Genomic DNA, 22,239 nt, shown 5'->3' with positions numbered 1-22,239 from the left:
AGAACTGTGAACTTGTAGTTGTAGATAGTTTTTGTCATTAAACAATATATTACGTGACTCACCACGGGTCCGGGTAGTCCTGTGGGTACCCGGGTCCTATTCAGTACCCATCCGACCCGAGTACCCGAGTTAACCCTCCCAGCCCTACTAGTTGTCACGACTTGCTGCATGCAATTAGTTGTAAAAAACTGCAGTTGCATGCAAAGTACGCTTATCTTATTCTGTGTCGTTGTAACCGACGGCAGCCGCTTCTCGATTATTGGCAGGTGTCGGTAACAGACAGGACAGTGCTGTGTCGTTAAACACGTTGAACACGCCCTCACTCACTCACTCCATACTCTGTCCAGTGGGGCATTAAACTGCCTCTTGCAGATATGCATATATACCCAAAAGGCAAAAGAAAACACGAAGACTGGGACTATGTCATAATTGCAAAGCACCTATGTTATATAGAGGATTCATCACGAGTGTTTTTTAATATGGGAAATATCAACCGAGTCTTAGTTAATCGGTATTTGCCGAGCCTTTGGCGAGGCAAATACCGATTAACGGGACGAGGTTGATATTTCCAATATAAAAAAAACACGAGTGATGAATTCTATTTATCATTTTCACATTTTTGCTTCCAAATTAAGGAATAATTGCATTAAACATTAACATCAGCAACTTGTCGAAATCTTACGTATAGATCGTGCGTAGTGATACATGTTTTCCATAGCCATGTAAACCAAAATAAACAATTCGCGGAGAAAAAAAGTTCCTCGGATTATTTTAAACAAAATACTTGAACAGACTTTTGCAGAATAATTGAAACTTTAATAACGGTAACAACAACGATTCTGTGTAATCTGATTATATCTCTGGTGTAACTTCACTTATAATATATAGTTTCAAATCAAACCGCTCGCTCTTCCGGTTTTCTAATTTGCATATCTAATTTGCATACTTATGTCATTGGGGTATGACATACATGTTTTTATGTCATAAGCTTATGTCATGGATAAATGCTTAAGTTAAATGATAAATGAGTATATTGCTTGCACATCTTGATAAAAACACATTTCAGAATATTTAACAAATTCCGAAGAGGTTCACTGACGGAGGTATCTTTATGAAAATGCAAATATTGAAAAAGCAGCTTCCGTCCCAAAGGAATGAGACAAAATAATACCTTTTGTTACTTCGGATCACAAAACATAAACGAGCAGATGCTTTTAAGATTCAAGTCAACAGACACATAACAGTAAATATTATATGTCAACTGTATCGAACAAGGTTCAAGCGTCACCGGTCCGGGTCGAATATGACGGCGATACCCACAGTCATTAAATGTCATGGAACTGCATGACAGGAGTATATACAGTTTACTGTTTGTTTTGTACGTGTGAAAGGCAGGAAGGAAGCTTGTCTATGCCTAGATGAACTGATACCGCACTACAGAACCGCAACTTTTTGGTACAGCGAAATGGCTGGAGTCTACCGTGTTGACGCCTAACGAATACCACGCTACTTCTGATGGTGATGTTGGAGACTTAACGCGCGCTCGACAGGGACAACATGGGACGGAGAAAATGCAACACCTGTGGAAAAGCAGCTGTCAGTTGTGAAAGCTGGTTGATAACGTTATCTGAGTCCCTGCTTGCTGGGATGAGGGACTTGAATGAATGTGACTAACGGTGTGGTAGACTCTAACCTCACAAAATAATACAGTGTTACATAAAACAGTAAATGAGCCACCTGTTGAGTGTTACGAGAGACGATATACTTATTTACATGCAATATATTCATCACACTAGCCAAGTAAAATGCAACAGTAGAGAGAAGCTAAAAAAACAAATAATTTGTTAAAAAATGGTATCAGCCAGGCGGTAAATATGACCAGTGCCACCAGACAGTGCTTGGCAGACTATGTATCAGCATGCGGCCTAATGTCTATAAGACACAAGAGGAAGTGCTAGCTCGCGGCAAATCATTCTTAGTTTAATTTGAAGCATTGAAATTCTGACATCTGCATAACTCTAACGGAAGCTCTCGTAAAATCCCCAACATCACCACACGAATTTTAAATGTCTCTTTAACAACCTGGTATGGTATTCCTTAAGGAATAAGAGTAGTACTAGTATCACGGTATCTGTGACACAACGACCTACATTATTTTAACAATGACCAGTATTATGGGATACATAATGTTGCCATCAACGAGGCACAAGGCTGGCAGTGCATCAATGATTGACCAAATGTGCACCTGGACTTCATTGTGAATGAGTATGGCTTTACGCCGCTTTTAGCAATATTCCAGCAATATCACGGTGGGGAACACCAGAAATGGGCTTCACACATTGTACCCATGTGGGGAACCGAACTCGGGAATTTCTTAGAAATATGAAACATCAACGCCAAAGAATAATGTCCCGATTATCCGATGCAACAGATTCCGTTTTGTGTAAAATTATATATGATCGCTGAAAATCAGTGATAAATGTTTCCGCGAATAACCCACCCAACTAACGTCGTGTGATTTTATTTTGCCAAACGTTGAAGCACCCGTGCTCAATCTGAAGGTTGAGATAGGTGATGACACACAAAGCACAGGTGCCTGGTAATACCAGATACAGGGATTACCTTCCTAGACAGCACCTGGTACGGTGAGAGTTAACGATGAGTCATCATGATCACGCCTGTGCTATCTCCTAAAGTGTGCTGGAAGAGTGACACAGATACCACGATACAAATAGCTATAGCACGTTATATGTGATTGTTATCATGATGAATTAGTCTATTTCCGTCTACCGAGCTACTCCATTAACTGGAGATGGTCTGGTATAATCTGCTTGTCTCGAACTGCGGATACTTCGATATAAATATAGTCTTACTTTTAACATGACACTCGTGACGTATCAACATGATTTCATTCAATTCTGTTGACAACATACAACAAATGAAAACTATGGGAGGGGTTATAATGGTGTCGTATGTAAGAAACAAAGAAGGTTTGATTGTTTTTAATTAAATGAAAACCTAACAATTCATTCATCAAACGGAAAATAGAAAATAGAATACAGTCCAGCATAACAAAATGGTGTCAAGAAATGAAATTTATTTATTTCAGTTCTATACTCGTAGTAAGCATTAATCCGACATTACACATTCGGAATATCACGAGGACGTTTCTTGTTAATTTAGTTCTTTGATATATACAGGGCAGGTATACTGTTTGTACATACAATGTATTTCCCCCTTACAGAGGAACCCCAACATCAAGCTGTAAGGTCTGACCTGGGGGTGGCCGGCTGGGTGGGAGGGGTAATCTGAAAATACTAGGCCTTTTAGATTGTTTGGAATTTCTTTTCAGATATGTCACAAACATCCTTATAACACAACCTAATTTACATAAAGGTACAGTTAACAATATGTAACATAAACCACAGACATGGAAACATGGTTATCTGCACATAATGGTTTTCTGATTGCACTGGTTCTTTACCATCAGGTGAAATGAGCTCTTTTGGGCAACTACAATACATGTAGCTTTATGAACTGCAGTGGAGTGTACACTAACCAGTGAATCTGGTCGAGTTGTACACCTTCATGTTTGATCCAGGCGGATCTCTTTGTGTTCTTTCCATGATTTGAGCTTCAAATGGGCCAGAGAAAAAGTATTGAATTACCAGAATTATTACTTGTTTTCAGGCCTCCGTCAACATATATATATCGAAGGTCGTAGTTACACCATCAGCTAAGTCAAAGAGACAGACTACCCGATCGCCTATCTGACATGACCGCCTCTGTGGTCTAGTGGTAGAGAGCGAAAGGTTCGGTGTTCGATCCCCGGGCGCGTCATACTGAAAGACGGTCAAAGATGGTACTTGTTGTTAACCTGCCTGGCGCTCTGCATTGTATTTAAGAGGCTAAAACAAGGACTGATCGGCTCGGAGTCAGTATACTCTGTCTGAGTGGGGTATTTATGTTAAACTGTGGCATGGTATCTCAGTGGGCTAGTAATATAAAATCGACATCAGTCCGGACTAGTACAACACACATACACACACGCACGCACGCACGCACGCACGCACGCACGTACGCACAAACACACACACGTGAATGTCCATCACTGTATAAGTGCAATAATCTTGGACGCGACGTTAAACCCCATTTCACCTCACCTCACCTTATCTGTCATCGGGATATGTACCTATACATTTTTACATGTATATAAGGATGTATTTACAATTGTCAAATGACAAAACACCTTCAATTCTATTTGACTGCGTAGCTGCAAACACGGAAATACTAACCGCACATACATGTAATCTATAACTGATCACACTGATTGTTCACCATGGAATTCAGGATCCAAAGAAGCAACAAACTAAACCGAGGTTACATGAGAGTATAAACCTGCTTGAATTCATTTGTCACGAGAAACTTTACTCCACGTAAACACATTTCATTTAGAATCCAAAAACGTTAACCCATTTCAAGTCTATATGCTAAACAATTCCTAATTTGTTATCATTGCTGTGTGCACAAATCGTACTTCTGGAGTGGTGAGTGGGTGGGGTCTCCTTCTTATAATTTGGGAGGAAAACCTAAAGCATCGCATGTTGTTTACCATTTGTTGGAACTAACGAGCATGGGAATGGTAAACTAAAAATAATACGAATTTAAGATTCAAACCCACGGCAGCCAAATGAAAGGAGCGCAAATCTGCACACTGAATTGATCATTCAGAGGTTTCACAATAACCACCTCTGATTGAAACAGCTGGTTTTGACAACAGTATTACAGCGTAAGCATACATTGATAGAAAAATGTCTTTTCTATAATTGTTGGTAGGCATTTTGAAATACAGATATTGAAAATTATAGGTTACAAGTTGCCGAGCCCCGGTTACTATACGACTGTGTGGTAAAGTATATGTGGCAATACAGTTTGGGGCAGAAAAATATTAGAAATCAACCAAGAGCGTCTGTATGTAGTTTTAGGGTCTACAGAAAGTTTGAAATTTGGCGCTTTTCCATTGCCGAGGCATCATATGTTTTGCATCCAATGAGCGCGGAGATGTCATTATAGTGAAGATGTCATTATGCGGTGTAAAACTAAACCTTTCCAGGTTGTTTATTTCCAGGTCATGTTGAATGACAACGTAGTTGCCCTGCTATATGAGTAAAGTATGATGATGTACATAACCTATGCATGTTGGGCTCAGAATTCAATTTATGGCGGTTAAATCTAAATGTATTTCAGTAAGCTAATCTCATTATGCTATTTCGGTTGTGAGATTTGGCCTTTGACATAGCATTGATGAAAATATGTGTGTGTCAGTGTGTCCTTGGCCTATCATTCATGCAGTGTGTGTATGTGATAAACGTGACAACGACCTTCTGTGGGGGTTGTTGATAAGACAGATAAAGAAGTACTATGTGTAAATATGAAACGAGTTCGCGTGGTGAAAGTGTTCCCACAATGTTAAGTCTAAGTAACAATGAGGATACGGTTTAGTTGGATAAGAGATGGAGAGACCTTGTTTTGAACAATAGTTCAGGTATATCCCGACATGACTGCTAAAGATGGGAGGAGCACAAGTGACTCATGTAGACGTGAACCACTACTATGACTTCCTTAAAACGAAGGGACATAATCAGTGTGCAGCATGAAATCAGGAAGGTAGGACAGTATACAGAGCGAAATGCCTCTGTTTTGTTCTCCTTGTCATCTGTGGTCCATGAACCCGGAGAGCAGATAGGGGCGTCTGCACAGCAACCTAACATGATCAGTATCAGCTGACAACGTCTTGTGATTTTCTTACCTAGATTGATAAATAGGCCGCACAGATATTGAATGGTCTCATTTGTATTGTGTCAATGTTATGGTTGTTGCACCATCAAACCGGAGAGTAGACAGAGGCGTCCGCACAGCAACCCAACATTATCAATACTACCTGACCACGTCTTGTGATCTTACGTACATTGATAATGAAGATTGATAAATAGGTTGCTCAGATATTGTGAGGTATTTATAAAGAAGGTTTGATCTCTGAAGCCATCAGTTCATGTTCAACAATGCTGCTACATACATTTGTCATCCTTGCGTGTATTTCCCCTGCCTTGTCTGAGAGGGACCTGTACTATCTGGACGATACAAATGGACTAGGCAGGCTTTTTGATGGTATTGGAGGAATCAGCGGCGGGGGAGTAAGTCCTGTTATATGTAGTTAATGTATGAAGGCTCTGATTCTGCACTTTTTGAATATGCATTTCCCTCAATGATAATGTTCCATAAATCGTTAAAATGTGAGTAAGAATCTATTCTGTTCATTTAGTCGAATGCTAAAATTCATATTTTAGTTCCTTGACAATGATTGAAACATGCATGTGTATGAAATTCTGTAAATATTCAGGTATACATTTTCATATTTGTTTTTAGTTGTCATTTGATTACAGTTGATACCTTTAATATAGATGGTGGCATACATGTGAGACTGCCATGATCATTTTAGCAATTTTCTAAATATTTACTTAATTAAATCTACACCCAACTAAGGCTGATCTTATTGTAAAAGATGTTTTGAAGTTGAATACATACTTGTATACTTATTTGTGTACGAATTCGACTGTTTTCTTTGCAGGCCACATCTAAACTTCTAGTTAATTACCCAGAGAAACAAAGAAATGAAATCCTCGACTATGTATTCAAAGTAAGTGTTTTTTTGTTATTGATTTTAAGGTAGAATGTTTTAACTTTTTTAATGCATTTATTGGACGTTTATGTAAGTTTAGCGCCGACATAGTATTTGATGTTATCATATTCATGTGTCTTGTTGAAAGGGGGGTTGAACCAAATTCACTTGTCTTTACATCGTCGGGATTACTTTGTCAAAAACATATATATAGAAAACTTTTCAAACGTGATGACATATGGTGTTCTTCAGCCTAATTTCGGAGCGTCGCTGCACATTCTGAAGGTTGAAATTGGCGGAGACACACAGAGTACAGGTAAGTGCAAATACAAGACACAGGTGCATCTTCCGAGAAGGTATCGTCGCATTAAGGGTGAACATTGTGTAGTCATGATCTCCTTACATGTGCATGAAGTATGACACACAACCGATCATACAAATACACACACAAACTTCAGATATGATTGTCACATTTGTGACTTTGTGGAAAACATGGTCCTCATACAACCTTGGCATAATATGTGCATTATCTAACTGCGGATAAATCTATGTTTATCATTCAACCGCAACAAGACATTTATGATGTTTCTACAGTAATTGTTGACTCAATATTTTTGTTAGGATCACTCGATATATATTTCACTTTTAACATGACAGTCAGGACGTTTGAACATAATTTGGTTCAATTCTTTTGACAACATGCAACAGATGGCTCTGAATCTACTCATATGCGAACACCTGACGATGAGAATTACCAGAGGGGTTATGAATGGTGGCTGATGCAAGAAGCAAAGAAGGTTTGATTGCTTTTAATCAAATGAAAATCATATAATCAATTCATGAAATGGTAAATTAAAAATGAAATATAATCCAAGATAACATGTTTGGTGTCATAAAAATGAGACATAATTATAACTGTTTTTCATTTTTAAACTTAATTAAGCATAAACTATCAATGCACTCTATACACAACATAAACACTGCATTTAAATACTGGTTCATTTAAATATTGTTTAACAATTATATTTATAGATACATATATATACACTTCTCCATCACAGAGGAACCCCAACATCAAGCTCTATGGCCTGCCCTGGGGGTGGCCTGGCTGGGTGGGAGGGGACACGGGGGACGTGTACGCCAACCCTGAACAGACTGCCATGTACATTGTCAAGTGGGTCATTGGAGCAAAGACCCACTACAATCTCACCATTGACTATGTTGGGGCAGGTGACTTTTGTCAAATGCGAATCTTGATCTATTACTTACGAATCTAAACATTTAGGAATAAACCAACTGCTACACGGATTGCATGTTTTAGTCAGGGACAACATTATACTATTTTCTGTTGAATGACCCGATTATGTGTTCACAGAAATTTGGTTGACTCTTAGTGATCGGTTCCAAAGTCCTAAATGATGTACTTGGATATAGTAATACATTACATCACACCTTGTTGAATTGTTTATGTGGCTATTAAAGCATATGAAACACAATCTTATATTCTCATGGCGTGTCTGACAAACCGAGGTAAGACTAATCTATTTTACCATTTGGGTAACAAACGTTGGATAGAGGCAGAACTCAACAATGACATTTGTGATTTAAAGGTATCTGAAAAATAGAGTTTCTGACAAATTGGGTGAGACCTACACCTACATATGCCTTATAACAAAAACTCAAGGCTAAGAAACATGCTAAGAGGACGATAAGTACGATAATGCAGTGTAGGTAGTTAGCAGTCTTATATTACTTTTTGAGGGCTTTTAATGAAATCTTGAATATTAGAGAGTTTTCTGATGTTTTAGTTTTCTTTTCAGATATGGAACGAGAGTCCATATAACACAACCTACATAAAGGTACAGTTACTGTCCATATATGCGTAATAGAAGTTATATATCTATGTAACATACACCATCGAAGATGTAGTGCAGTTTACATTTAATACATAACTAGGGGGCACGGGTGGCCCAGTCGTCTAAGGCGCCGCGATTCGCTGTGCAAAGTTGGGTCCCTGCGGCACGCCCCGATTATGTTTCTAGGTTTGTCAGCACGATACCCGTGCTCGTGGGTTTCACCGAAGTGGTAAACATCTAAGACCTGCGTCACTTCGGGCTTTCCTCCCACATTAAGCTGACACGACGCGATATAACTGGAATATTGTTAAGAGCGGCGTTAAACCCAACTCACTTACTCACAAATACATAACCAACCTCACCAGCTGAACTCCGAACTCACGGATCCGCAGTACATAACAGTGACAGGGATGGACGGTTTGCTCGTGGGCCAGTTGTTTATGTATGTTCGCCTGCTGCAGACGACTGTACCAGGTTCCATTTGTAAACATGATTCTGCAGGAAATTTATGCTGGTATCTAAGCAGTCGAATCCTGTAGTAATCCTATACAACTGATTCACAAATGATGCTACAGCTTGGGGTGAAAAAGGAAAGTAATGCTGGTATCGAAGCAGTCGAATAAACTCACTAATGTGAACAGCTACTGTACATGTGTCGAAGTGGCGTTTTCACGAATACACTGAAACACTGTGAATACGGACGGTACTGTTCCTCGTGAAATCGTCTTGATTGAAGGGGGCACCAGAAATGGGCTTCACACATCGTACCCATGTGGGGAATCGAAACCGGGCCTTCAGCGTGACGAGCGACGACGCTTCAACCGCTTGGCTACCCTTTTGTAAGCTTCTATGCATTATGGTGTACATGTGGCAATTGATTAAGTTGTAAAAGTACTTTTAGTGTCATGTGCCTATAGTTCACACGATGTAACCTATTCTGGTCAGGCCCTGAGGAAGATGCTGGACACACACGGATGCAGCTTCACCAGGATAGTGGCAGCGGACTATTTCCACTGGGATAACATTGCCGGTGATGTCCTGGCCGACCCGGTCCTGGCTGATGCTATATACGCTATCGGGTAACTACATATTGAATAATAACTATTATGGGCTGTGACAGATACTTATTAGCTATCCCGGACCTACATGTAGCTGATGCTATATACGCTATTGGGTAACTACATATTGAATAATAACTATTATGGGCTGTGACAGATACTTATTAGCTATCCCGGACCTACATGTAGCTGATGCTATATACGCTATCGGGTAACTACATTTGAATAATAACTATTATGGGCTGTGACAGATACATATTAGCTATCCCGGACCAACATGTTGCCGATGCTATATACGCTATTGGGTACCTACATTTGAATAATAACTGACACATACTGTGATGGAGACATACCAGATGACTCGGTCCTGGGTGATGCTATATGGTTGACTTACAATTATTTAGAAATTTGACCGATAGTGAAATATCAAAGGGATATTGCTAAAACTCATCACTTTACATGCGTAAAGACGTTACTGTAATCAATTGACAAGGATATACTTGGTGGGGAGATTCAGATGATTGGCGGCCGTGGTCACATGTGTTACATCAGAAGGAGCCTGTTGTGTAGAATGTGGTATACCTGTTCAGCATGTACATGGTTCTCAGCCTCTGGCATCTTCTACCTTTATTGCAGGTCGTTAATTCTGGCCTCCCTCATTTGACAAAACAGTTTTAGTAGCAAAACCATTTCTAAAATACTTTACAGATGCTAAAGAATGCATCATGCCGATATATTTGGAATTTGTGTTTCAGGGTTCACTACCCCGAAGAAAACAGCTCTCTGTATGCTGTTGATACTGGGAAGCAACTGTGGGCTTCAGAAGATCATGCCGTAAAATCAAACATGGTAGTGTACCTTCTACGTGTGTATGGAGTATTTCTATATGCGACCCGTGAGGACTCCGGGTGAGTCCCCAACAACCTATGTTTGTCGTAAGAGGCGACTGAATGGATCGTTGGTCAGACTTGGTGACTTGGTTCATTGCATGTCTTCGTAACCCAGCTGCCTAGATCCATGCTTATGATTGGGCTAAAATATTGCGGAGTGCGGCGTTAATAACGCAAAACAAACAACAACCATGTCACCATTGCACCATTGACCGTTGTCACTATTGATTAGTTTCACCATTGATCGGTTCAACCATATTGGCGTGTTTCACCATTAACCAGTTTAACCATTTTAGTGTTACAATTGATCAGCGTTCGTTTTTATAAGTGTCACCACTGACTGGTGTCACGTTGATACCAAATGTTATTATTGATAGGTATTTCCACTGACCAGTGTCACTATTGATCAGTCGTAGTCGCTTTTAATTAGTGTTGATTATTGCTGTCATTTATCAATGTAGCCTTTGAACGGTGATACAGTTAACAATTTCCCGTGTTGATGTTTGTCATTTGGATGAAGCCTTCTCATGGCACTGTGTCGCCATGCTGTTCATCTGGAATGCTTACATTGGACAACCAAACAACTGTAGTTTTCCAGGACTGAATATATACCAAGTGTACTTATGCTGTTATGTCTACAAGGGGGCAACAATGTGTGGCCTGTCTGATTACCCACAACATTGCTCATGCTATCGACCATCGGGTCACCCTTAATTAAATACACATACTGCTTACACTGGGAAGTTAATATGGCGAATAGAACCTGAATGCATTTACTCTCATCTATTACAGCGATGGAACAGAAATTATGTCAATGGATATATGTCAGGGTAAGTTCTTTCATAACATAACAGCAAGTAAGCCCATCAACTAGACCAGCTGTCTAATTATTGTTAACTCACCACAGCCTCTCAGTGGAAGAACATTATGAAATAAATGGTCATGTTTGTCTGATGGGTATGTATGTATTGAAGACCATATTTACTATGTTTCGAGACTTTTCAAAGTCTTACTTTAAAATTAGAGATTATATCTTTCATTTCTTGTTTATAGATCCATCGCTCATAAATGTATTATGAAAAATCCTGAATTCTGAAAATCAATCATCGTCATTTTAAATCCGTGTTGTTTTCATAATGTGTACTATCCCTCCATCGTCAATAAAGACATATCATTAAACTATTAGTTATAAACACTAAAACAACAAAGTAAACGCATACAAACATGAACAAAAGATTATGAACTCTCAGCTTGTCAAATTAAATACATCATACTTTCCGAATATTTTATCCCATGATTGACTGTATTCGTTGATTAAAATGAATAATATTGCTCAACTGCCACAACTTTCAGAACCGTCATATGGGCGATTATCAGCGCATGGTATCCAGGACTCCCCTGGATAGGCTCAGGCCTTCTAAATGCTGAGCAACCGTGGTCGGGGTACTATGAAATTCCCCAGTATGTCTGGCTAGCAGGTAAAATGAATTTTCGTATACAAACAATAATGATGTATATATTATATAAGTACTTAACGAGATTATGAAAACCATAGAGATCCAGATATGTTTGAAAACATTTGCACATAGGCTTTTGGATTGAAAGAGTACAAAGAACGTCCTTTGATAACTGTCTCTGTATGCCGTTACAGCCCACACTGCTCAGTTCACCGAACCTGGCTGGCAGTACTTGAGACACGGTGCAGGGGTGGGCAGGCTGGCCGGAGGGGGGACATTCGTGTCCCTTGTCAGCCCTGATGGGGAGGACTTCACCATCATTCTGGAGACTGTGGTAAGTACACTGACACAGCGCTAACAAATAATCCCTACTCTAACTAATATTAGTAGCATATGTACACGTTTCGCATGGCAGATACACACTGTTTTAATGATCATACGTGAAGCAAGCACGTGAACTAAAAGTGTTGTCACGATGTATGTCAAACTTAAAGATTAGAAATAAGAGACACCTAAAAATCGTTTTACCTCTTTGCATATAACATGTGACATTTGTCCTCTACAGCAACAAAACTACACAGGGCTGGAATCAGTGGTGAAGCCTCAAAATGTCACCCTGCAGTTGAAAGGAACATTGGTAAGTGTTAACATTATTAATAGTTGTGCCACATTTTTTAATCACACTATGTCATATAAGGATATATTGCTTACGTAGTCCTCGGTTTAGAAGTGTTTCAATTAGCCGGTCAGATACTAAGGCTTTGTAGCTCACCTCCTCAAGTCTCCATGTTTGGCGAGGAAGTTTTTTTAACTAAAACTAGTTGATTGCATATTTTATTCATTGTGACAAGAAGGAGGTGTACACGAAACAACGCTCTTGCTTATGTACATGATATTAATAAAGGTGATTTCGATAAAAAAAGTTACTAATGTTAAAAGAAATTGGGGTATTATTCTTCAAAATGGATGTTTGATTTTTGTTCCTTTGTTGTCACACGTGGTTATCATGTAAATATCAAACACGACTATGTTTCTTGTAGCGCAACGTGACCAGATTCAACGTTTGGTTTTCTCAACTGACTGATCCGACGGGAGCATCTGTTCTGTTTGAGCAAAGACCCCCACTACAGGTGCGAAGGCCATTTTGTAATTGGTTTTGCAATTAACGTGGAATACACACGAGGGGTAGTGGTGGGGAGGGGGTATTGTTATCTATTGTAAACCTGAGATTAATGTACATCATAAAATTACATTCGGAGACCCAAAATACTTATTTCCAAATCCTGTTAAACACAGACACATTTCTATGTTTTATATACCATATTGTCGAAAATCGTATACTCTTCATTTCAATCCATATTGTTTTGAGTTTGTTCCAGGTTGTTGACGGAGTACTTAATCTAGACCTCCAACCAGATCAGGTGTACACGTTCACGACCTTGAACACAGGTCATAAAGGGTCATTTCCGGCTGCGCCTCCTCCAGCTAAACCCTTTCCGTTGCCCTACACTGATGATTTTGAAAGTGAGTGTCAATGTCAACGGACATCTTCATATGATGACTGAATTTTGATGTAATATTATTGACGAGAATGTCTTTGACTAGGTTACGAGGATTTCCAAGAACCCTTCATGATAGCCCAGCAGACCGGAACCTATGAAGTGGTCAGTGGGCAAGGCGACCATGGCAAGGTGATCAGGCAGATGACCGTACAACATCCGGTCAAGTGGGTGTGGTGTCATGCAGAGGATTTAGGGTTATCCGCAGCCGTATTTGGTAACTATCATTGGTGAGTCATGACACGTGTTTTATTTGTTATGTGCTATCATGCAATCTTTATATCTGCTCCTTTGAAGAATCAAATTGAATTTGGAAACGAGTGAGTGAGTTGGTGTTAACACCGCTTATATCAAGGCGTGTCGGCATTATGTGAGAAGAAACAGCTGATGCAGGTCTCAGACGTTTACACTTTGGTGAAACCAACAAGTACGGGTAGTGTGCTGACAAACCTAGAAGCATAATTTGAGAAATTGGGAATGAACAGATATAGCACTATGTCAAGACATTGAGGAATAACGTTAAGTTTAGATGAACTATATGTGTTAATTTTGCTTTCCATGTCATACCTAATCCACCTTTAGCTGCATTAGCTCCGTGGTCTAGTTGTAGAGCGTCCGCCCGGAGAGCGGAAGGTCCGGGGTTCGATCCCCGACCGCGTCATACCAAAAGACGTTAAAAGATGGTACTTGTTGTTACCCTGTCTGGCGCTCGGCATTAAGGGACTAAAACAAGGACTGGTCGGCTCGGAGTCAGTATACTGTGTCTGAGTGGGGTATTCATGTTAAACTGCGGCATTGTATCTCAGTGAGCTAGCACTATAAATCGGCATCAGTCCGGACTAGTACAAGCAGCCACACAAACACACACACGTACATGCACGTCGCTATATAAGTGCAATAATCTTGGACGCGACGTTAAACCCCATTTCACCTCACCTTTAGCTGCATTAATAATGAGAAAGAAAGTTGTAGAATATATACTGATGGCAAATTTACAAAATGAAACAGTGTGGTGCTTTAAGTACAGTATTAATATATTTTTCAAGGGGAGGATAGCTTCAGTGCAATCTATGTGAACTATTTGATATATTTCATCACTTGATTATCTGGTTTCTTTATTGCCGCCGTCGCATGGCAGGGGTACTTCAGTGCGGTGTCAGGCAACAAACAAACACGTACTTCATTTGTGAAATAACGCGAGTGGCAGGTGCTTTTGCAGGGCAGGACATTCTTATCCTTTTCGCGAACACCCGATGTCATCACTGATTTGTGTGACCCATTCATTCAACTTATACCGCCATTTTGCCATTTACGCCTTAAGGAGTCAGTTTCGTTGGACACTTGAGAATGGTATTCCCTGGCGCTCACGTTTTATATTTCACTTGCCCATAAGGTCTATATTTTGTTTGTTTGTAGGAGCGACATTTACATCGAGGCTGACATAGGCATAGATAACGACCTGTCCCAGAGCGCGGCGAAAGAAGCTTTTCTTGGAACCAGGATCAGTGTAGGAGGGTGTAGTTTGCCAGACAGTCTTGGTGTCTTCTTCTTCATCAACCCTGGAGCAGGAACATATCAAGTGACAACAAACCTTGGTAGGTGACTCCCTGGAAATGTTAGGGCTGATCCTGCGTCAAGATGAACCTCTTAAAACGATTTGATTGATGAAACAAAATTAAAAATCCATATGGCCACAGGAGCAAGGGAACTTACAGTCAGAAATTTAGAGGGTACATCTATGACGGTATAGTTGGGATATACAGTTGGGTTTACACCAATGCATGTGGGAGTATTCGGTCAGGGATAGCGAGTGTTGGCTACATATCTTTTGCCGAAGAATACCTTCTAATAGAATAATTTGTTAGAGAAATACATTTCAAACTTCCGTTTCAGAGAGGAATCAGACACTGCTATCAGGGAGAACAAATATTTTCAGTGGCACAAAATGGAACAATGTTGGCTTACTTGTAAAGGTGAGACAGAAAAAACAACAAAGAAACAAGGAGACCAATGATAGTTTCACATTTTGATGTTTCTATAGAATCACTATTTCAAGCAAATGTCAACTCGCAAATGTAAGTTCTGAATCATTCGTCGAATGCTTCAACAAAACAATGAAGATTGTTGTTATCTTACAATAGATCATGTTACATATTTTGTTACCAAACTGGAACATTAAAAACGGATTATAATTGATGTCTCATCTTGTTGCAACATACATTTGTTATCATTACTCATTCTGTTCAACATGATATTCGACAGAATTGGATACATAATTACCTAATTACATAATTATATTGAAATGTCAACGTTTCATAGTGAGCAACTAATCTTTTCAGGGTTCCACGGTGATCGGGACATTGAATGGTCAACAGCTGTTCAACGTCTCCTCCATACCAAGCACTGTGCAGATTGGCTTCACTGGACTCGGCACTGGTTCGTTCGGATATGCTGACTACGACAACTTGAAAATTTTACCCCCAAGAGACGGATGGGACTTAATCAAACGGCTAAATTATAATAGATATAGCAGCAACTAACATAGCCGTTTCCAGTGTGTTATTTATGAAGGCAAAGTGACTCGCTCGTGTTACTGAACTGTTATTAACGAACAAGTTACGTGTATATATACCAGTCTTGTTTCATTACTTGAAAGAACCTGAGAGTACATAGTATTTTTTAAAGGCAACTTTGCAAAGATGTGTACTCATGGGAGCAGATTTACTTATTGCATTTAAATATGATACCATCAATCGACTAAAATATATATGTTATGAAAGTATTGATCTTTTTTATCAGAGCTATGTTTGTTTGTTTGTTGTTTAACGCCGCACTCAGCAATATTCCAGCTATAAGACAGCGGTCTGTAAATAATCGAGTCTGGACCAGACAATCTAGTGATTGACATCATAAGCATCGGTCTACGCAATTGGGATACGCTGACATGCATCAACCAAGTCAGGGAGTCTGACCACCCGATCCCGTTAGTCGCCTCTTACGACACGCATATTCGCCTTCTACGGCAAGCATGGGTTGCTGAAGGCCTATTCCACCCGGATCTTTACGGGTTGTCCGAGCTATGAAACGGGCTACGTATAAGACCTGTGTGAAAAAAATTCAATACATGAGAAAAATCACATGAAAGGCAAACTGAATCTGATTTATTTTGAAATGTTGACTTGAACATATCATGGTTGAACGAAGGAAGGAACGAACGATCGAATGTGTTTTATCAGATATTGTTGATGCGCGGTCTACAGGCTAATCTATCGGTGTGACTGTGGTGTCTGAGAACTGTGTCACCTAGTAATCGGGAATTGCTGTAGTAGCTATCGCACAATATCACAGCTCGTGAAGGCTGAACTATCAACTTGCACCTACCTATAACATGATATCATATAATGATATGGACGTCTGAATGTACTCACTTCAAGTCAAAACAACTACACACATTCACAAATTGGCTTAATTAAACCCCTAATAACGATCAATACTATTTCTTCCCTTGAGATTGTCGTTAATAGTCTCAACATAGAAACATGTCCGCAACCTGAACACTGACAGTACAAGGCTGATATCTATAGCAACAGGCTAAATTTTGGATCGGGAGCGCAGCAGCCTATTTACCGGTAACAGTCTCTGGGCTATCTTGATATTAATTTGAATACATTTTGATTTCCAACGTATACTCACACGCAAAAGAAACGCAAGTCGAGTATACAGTATACATGTTATTTATTTTCAACAGTAAAGACAAGAAATACTAATAGGGCAAGATTTACAAAGATTTGACTGAAGATAGTTTAATGGATTAAAAGGCAGATGACATAATTGTTTTTTTCAAATGTTAAGGGCTTACACAGTTTCGGGTCAATACCCAAAATGTCAGTCAATACCTGGTGTGACCACCATTAGCATTGATCACTGCCACACATCTCCTTACATTGAGTGGATCAGACGATTTGTGAAGGCCCTAGGGATCCTCCTGCACACATCCAGAGCAGCTGTGCTTAGTTCATCGGCAGTTGTAGGGACTGGGCGCACATTGTGCAGACGCCTTTGAACCTCATCCCACAAGTGTTCGATGGGGTTCAGATCAGGGCTGAGGGCTGGCCACGGTAGAACACGGATGTTGTGTTGTTGCAGAAAGGCCATGGTAGCTCTGGGTACATGGGGACGAGCGCTGGAAAATGTGTTGTTGATGTTGTGCAAAAAATGGAACAACGTGGGGTCTGATTACTTGGTCGATATACCGCTGAGCCGTGACGCCGTGTCCCCGACCTTGACCAACATTCAGAAAGCACATTGGTCCAAGTCTCGCATTAAGTCCAATCCCTGCCCATATCATGACGCTAGGTCCACCCCATGGATCCCTTTCCACAACGTTTCTGTCAGCGAAACGATCACCTCGACGCCGCCAAATTCTGACTCTTCCGTCTGCATGGGAGACACAAAAGCGACTTTCATCAGAGAAGATGACACGCCTCCACTCACGATGACGCCAATTGTGATGACCCTGCGCCCACTGAAGTCGTGCTTGTCGATGCCGTGGTTGGAGAACAGGACGACGTGCTGGTCGGCGACATCTGAGGTTGTTGGAACGGAGACGTCGGATCACAGTGTCCCGGCTAATGTGTCGATTATGTGTTCCTATGGTCTGTCGAGCACTTTCACTTGCAGTTAGGAACGGATGTCGCTGGTGTTGTCGGGTAATCTGCCGATCTTGTCGAGGTGTGGTGACCCTAGGACGACCGCTCCGAGGAAGGTCATCTGTGGTCTGTGTAGCATTGTATAGATGCAGGAGACGGTAAATTGTGGTTATGTTAACGTTGAAATGACGGGCAATATCTTGGACAGACTCTCCAGCTTCCAAACATCCGATAGCCTGGTTCCTCTGAATTTGAGTTAGGCGTGGCATTGTTGACCAAGGAGTGGTAGGTCCAAGAATCGGCCACAGTTTTATACCCACTACAGTTTGTGACAGTTCGTGCATTTTCTATTTCGCGAGAAATGGGTGCATGATACCCATATATTCATTGAAATGGTGCGTTTTGGCGATTCGTTTTTGTTTGTCGCGTTTTCACTTAGGGCTTCCAAAATGCAACCAAAAATATTGATAACACCATCAGGCTTCACTACATGCTAAAACTCGTATCAATTTATGGTTCCATTTTTGTTACCTATTTGTTTAAAACCACTTGCGTTTCTTTTGCGTGTGAGTATATGATGACAATGTTACAATGAAATTTAAGGCATTCCTATAGCATATGCTAAAGCTTTAAAAACAAGTTTGAGCTCTTCTACGATTTCATATATAGTCTTTCTTCCTCCATGTGTTATAATACAACATGTTATGAATTGTACATGAATTACAATGGCATTGTAAAATACAATACAATACATAGCGTAAATAGATATTATTTGATAAGCTTCGTCCCCATTCCTGTAAAATTGCACATTGATAATGCAACATGTAGTTTCTTTCAAAGTAATTATATAAACATGCTACATTCCCAGGAGGCCATGTTGCGCAGACTTATGCTACATTACTCATACATTCGACATTGATAAGGTCGGATGCTAACGACAAGAATGGCCTGTTGGTGATAGTACTTAGATTTACACAAACGACATTGGACTATTAAATTATGTTATCTATCTATTAAAAAGTTAAGGATCTATTAGGTCTTTACCGGTCAACAGCATTGGGAATTCACTGACCTTCAACAGCGAAACAGCTTATCCACGTCACTGATTCTACCGATTCCACCTACCATTCTTCCTACAACAGCCAAATTATGTCTAGTCTCTTGTTTCTTTGCTTGGACACCTACTCCTCTGCAGGTGAAATGTCGTCCCTGACCCATTACTGCGATCTTCTAATTAAATAAACAACCCTACGCCATTTACCAAACTGGACAAAAAAAAACATATGAGCTTTTGACATGTGTAGCAAATTTCAGAATATCATAATTCGACTGTGTGGGTGAAAACATTTTGACTGTTTAAAGAAGGACGTTGCCTATTTGACCTCTTGCACACCGTGCGTGTGTTTAGCCTTGAGTTACTTCCACAACTGAACACCGGTCTCTGTCTTATGTATGAATTGACCCCGGACATACCTTCCAGACTGATACACTTATCACACTTCTCATCGATATTTCACCATCCATAAATTACTCGTGGAGACGTGGTCAGTGGTAAACATGTTTATGTGATCACTGTTGTGGTGACCACGGTCTAACTCATGATCATTGAGGTTATTAGTCAATCCACATCTGACGACCCGATTGCATTAAAAAAAATCCCTATGCTGATTTGTGGAATAGAGCTAGCTTGAACTGGCTAGACTTGCTTTTGTATGCATTTCAAGATTATTTTTTCATAAAATGAATATATTCCACGGTCATGGTGCAGGACTACCATTCCGACTGTAACAGGTGAAAGTTCGCTCCACGGTGTCATACTTCATTAAACTCCTAACGACGTTAACCTATTTCAATTATTAATGCTCATGTCGAGAAAGGTTCTCACCAATTCATAATATATAATCTTGGCTCCATGCACAGAACGTATCCCCGTCATGTTGGTTGACGAATGAACTGTGCTGCTATATAAATAAGGTATAATGATGTATACAACTCGTTCGTTTCAAAATTCAATTGTGAGATTTGCCTTACTTGAACGATTGATACAGTTATATGTGGTAATGTGACCTTGACATATCATTCATGCAATGTTTGTATTCGATAACGCGGTGACAACGACCTACTTAATGGCAGATACATATGTATTATCGGTAAATATAAAACGACCTTCACTTGATGAAAGTATTCAAACAATGTTAAGGCCAATGCTGAAGAATTTGCATAAGGCTTAGTTGCATATGTGCATATGCACTACGGTCATATTTTAGAACATGTACATAAATTATATAAATATGTCTTGTTGCAATTACCGCAACGTCAAAAAGTTAAAATGAACATGCTTGCAATGCAATATTCGATCTATATATGACAGCAGTCTGTAAATAGTTGAGTCTGGACCAGACAACCCAGTTATTAATATCATGAGCATAGATCAACGCAATTGGGATACGATGACATGAATCAACTAAGTCAGAGAGCCTGACCGAATTAGAATGTATCTATCATGTATTCGAAAACATATGTCAATAAGCAGGTCGGATACTGAGGCTCAAAAACTGCAGACTGTGTCTATGTGGCTAACCTGCTCCAGACTCCATGAATGCCGATCATTTAGGCATAATTTCTGTACTAAAGTTGATAAAGTACACCCTTCATTTATTGTGACAAGGGAGGGAATAATGTAACACCGCTCTTCATTATGTACATGGTTTGAATAAAACTGATTTCCTTACAAAATTAATACATTGGAGCATTATTAAGCGATGTCGCTTGTTTCTGTATGCTTCTTTCGTCGACACTGGTGTTTCCATCTGTCGTGTACATATTGTATACCGAATTTGGTTCTTGTAGAGCAAGTTGAACAGATTCACCGTTTGGTTTTCTCAACTGGTTGATCCGACGGGAGCATCTGTTCTGTTTGAGCAAAGACCCTCAATACAGGTGCGATGGCCATAATGTGCACAGTTCAAACTGGGCTTTTAGAATTGTTTCTATCGTACTTAATAATCTGAGATTAACTTACATAATAAAAATTACATTCGGGGACCCGAAATACATATTGTCGAAATATAGTATACACTTTGTTTCAAGCCATATTGTATTGAGTTTGTTCCAGGTTGTTGACGGAGTAATAAATCTAGACCTCCAACCAGATCAAGTGTACACATTCACCACCTTGGATTCAGGTCATAAAGGGCCTCCTCCATCTAAACCTTTTTCCGTTGTTCTACACTGATGATTTTGAAGTAAGATTTTGAAGGTTTTTTAAGCATGGTCATGTTTTTCAGCATGTTCAGCATGCCATCAGTTTTGGCAAACACTATTAGGTTTCACGAATTGGGTCGTAGATATTGGGGTAGCCCTATACATCACAGTGGTGAACATACTTCTGTCAAACACACCCGCCATGTTACTATTTGTTAAAGATGAAATAGACTGAAGAAAACTATTATGAAGAGGAGTTTTATTAACTAGGTTACGGGGCACGAGGAACCCTTCAATAGTGGTATGAAGTGGTCAGTGGGCAAGGTGTCCATCACAATGTCATCAGACAGAAGACCATTCAACGTCCAGTCTCCTGGTCGTTGTGTCATGCAGATGATATAGGGCTATCGGCAGCTGTTTTGGAAAACTAACACTGGCAGGATAACTAACACAGTTTATAATGCTGTCAATAATTGAACCATGACATATACAATGATCCTCACACCTCTGATCCTGAACCTTGTTTAGATCTTGCTTTTTTTCAAATATCAATATTGTCACTCCTTATATTTTGTTAAGAAGAAAGTGATATCATGACAACTGCCCCCTGAAAAATGCCCCAATTATAACACATGACAATTATCTTAGGACTCAAGAAATTTCGAATTCAATATTACAGTTTAAAGTTAAGTACATCAAAGAAGCTTTAACTCTATTTTTCCAAAATAAATATAGGAAGTATGGGTGTATACAGAAAATACAGTGTTTACTGACAATCCTCAGAGGAAACATCCTATAATTAATCTGTGTTGAGTTGAAAGCTTCCTTCGTTGTGTTATAAATGTGCAGTTGCCCTTGAATCGAAGAAAACATGTGTCTCAACCTGT

General features: G+C 39.8%; 1 protein-coding gene across 1 annotated transcript; it reads left to right on the top strand.

The window, feature by feature from the left end:
• The first annotated feature begins 5,408 nt into the window (after positions 1–5,408).
• On the top strand, positions 5,409–16,278 carry LOC124117044 (galactocerebrosidase-like). Its single transcript, XM_048393525.1, has 18 exons — positions 5,409–6,194; positions 6,629–6,697; positions 6,932–6,995; positions 7,388–7,476; positions 7,741–7,905; positions 8,500–8,538; positions 9,481–9,614; positions 10,349–10,442; positions 11,276–11,313; positions 11,837–11,961; positions 12,135–12,274; positions 12,506–12,577; positions 12,981–13,070; positions 13,320–13,464; positions 13,546–13,729; positions 14,916–15,094; positions 15,393–15,472; positions 15,839–16,278. Exons 1-18 carry the CDS (start codon positions 6,063–6,065, stop codon positions 16,037–16,039), a joined length of 2,040 nt encoding a protein of 679 aa, XP_048249482.1. The 5' UTR covers positions 5,409–6,062; the 3' UTR covers positions 16,040–16,278.
• Positions 16,279–22,239: the final 5,961 nt, after the last annotated feature.

Source organism: Haliotis rufescens, unplaced genomic scaffold, assembly GCF_023055435.1.
Source record: "Haliotis rufescens isolate VD_foot unplaced genomic scaffold, xgHalRufe1.0.p SCAF_12, whole genome shotgun sequence".
NCBI lineage: Eukaryota > Metazoa > Mollusca > Gastropoda > Lepetellida > Haliotidae > Haliotis > Haliotis rufescens.
This window is presented reverse-complemented; position numbering and strand designations above follow the sequence as displayed.

What these genes read in the sequence shown, in the direction of transcription:
- LOC124117044 (XM_048393525.1), top strand. Translation starts at nt 6,063, where the DNA reads ATGCTGCTACATACATTTGTCATCCTTGCGTGTATTTCCCCTGCCTTG. An exon ending in TGCAGTTGAAAGGAACATTG is followed by an intron (nt 12,578 to 12,980) that starts GTAAGTGTTAAC and finishes TGTTTCTTGTAG; the next exon opens with CGCAACGTGACCAGATTCAA. An exon ending in GTATTTGGTAACTATCATTG is followed by an intron (nt 13,730 to 14,915) that starts GTGAGTCATGAC and finishes GTTTGTTTGTAG; the next exon opens with GAGCGACATTTACATCGAGG.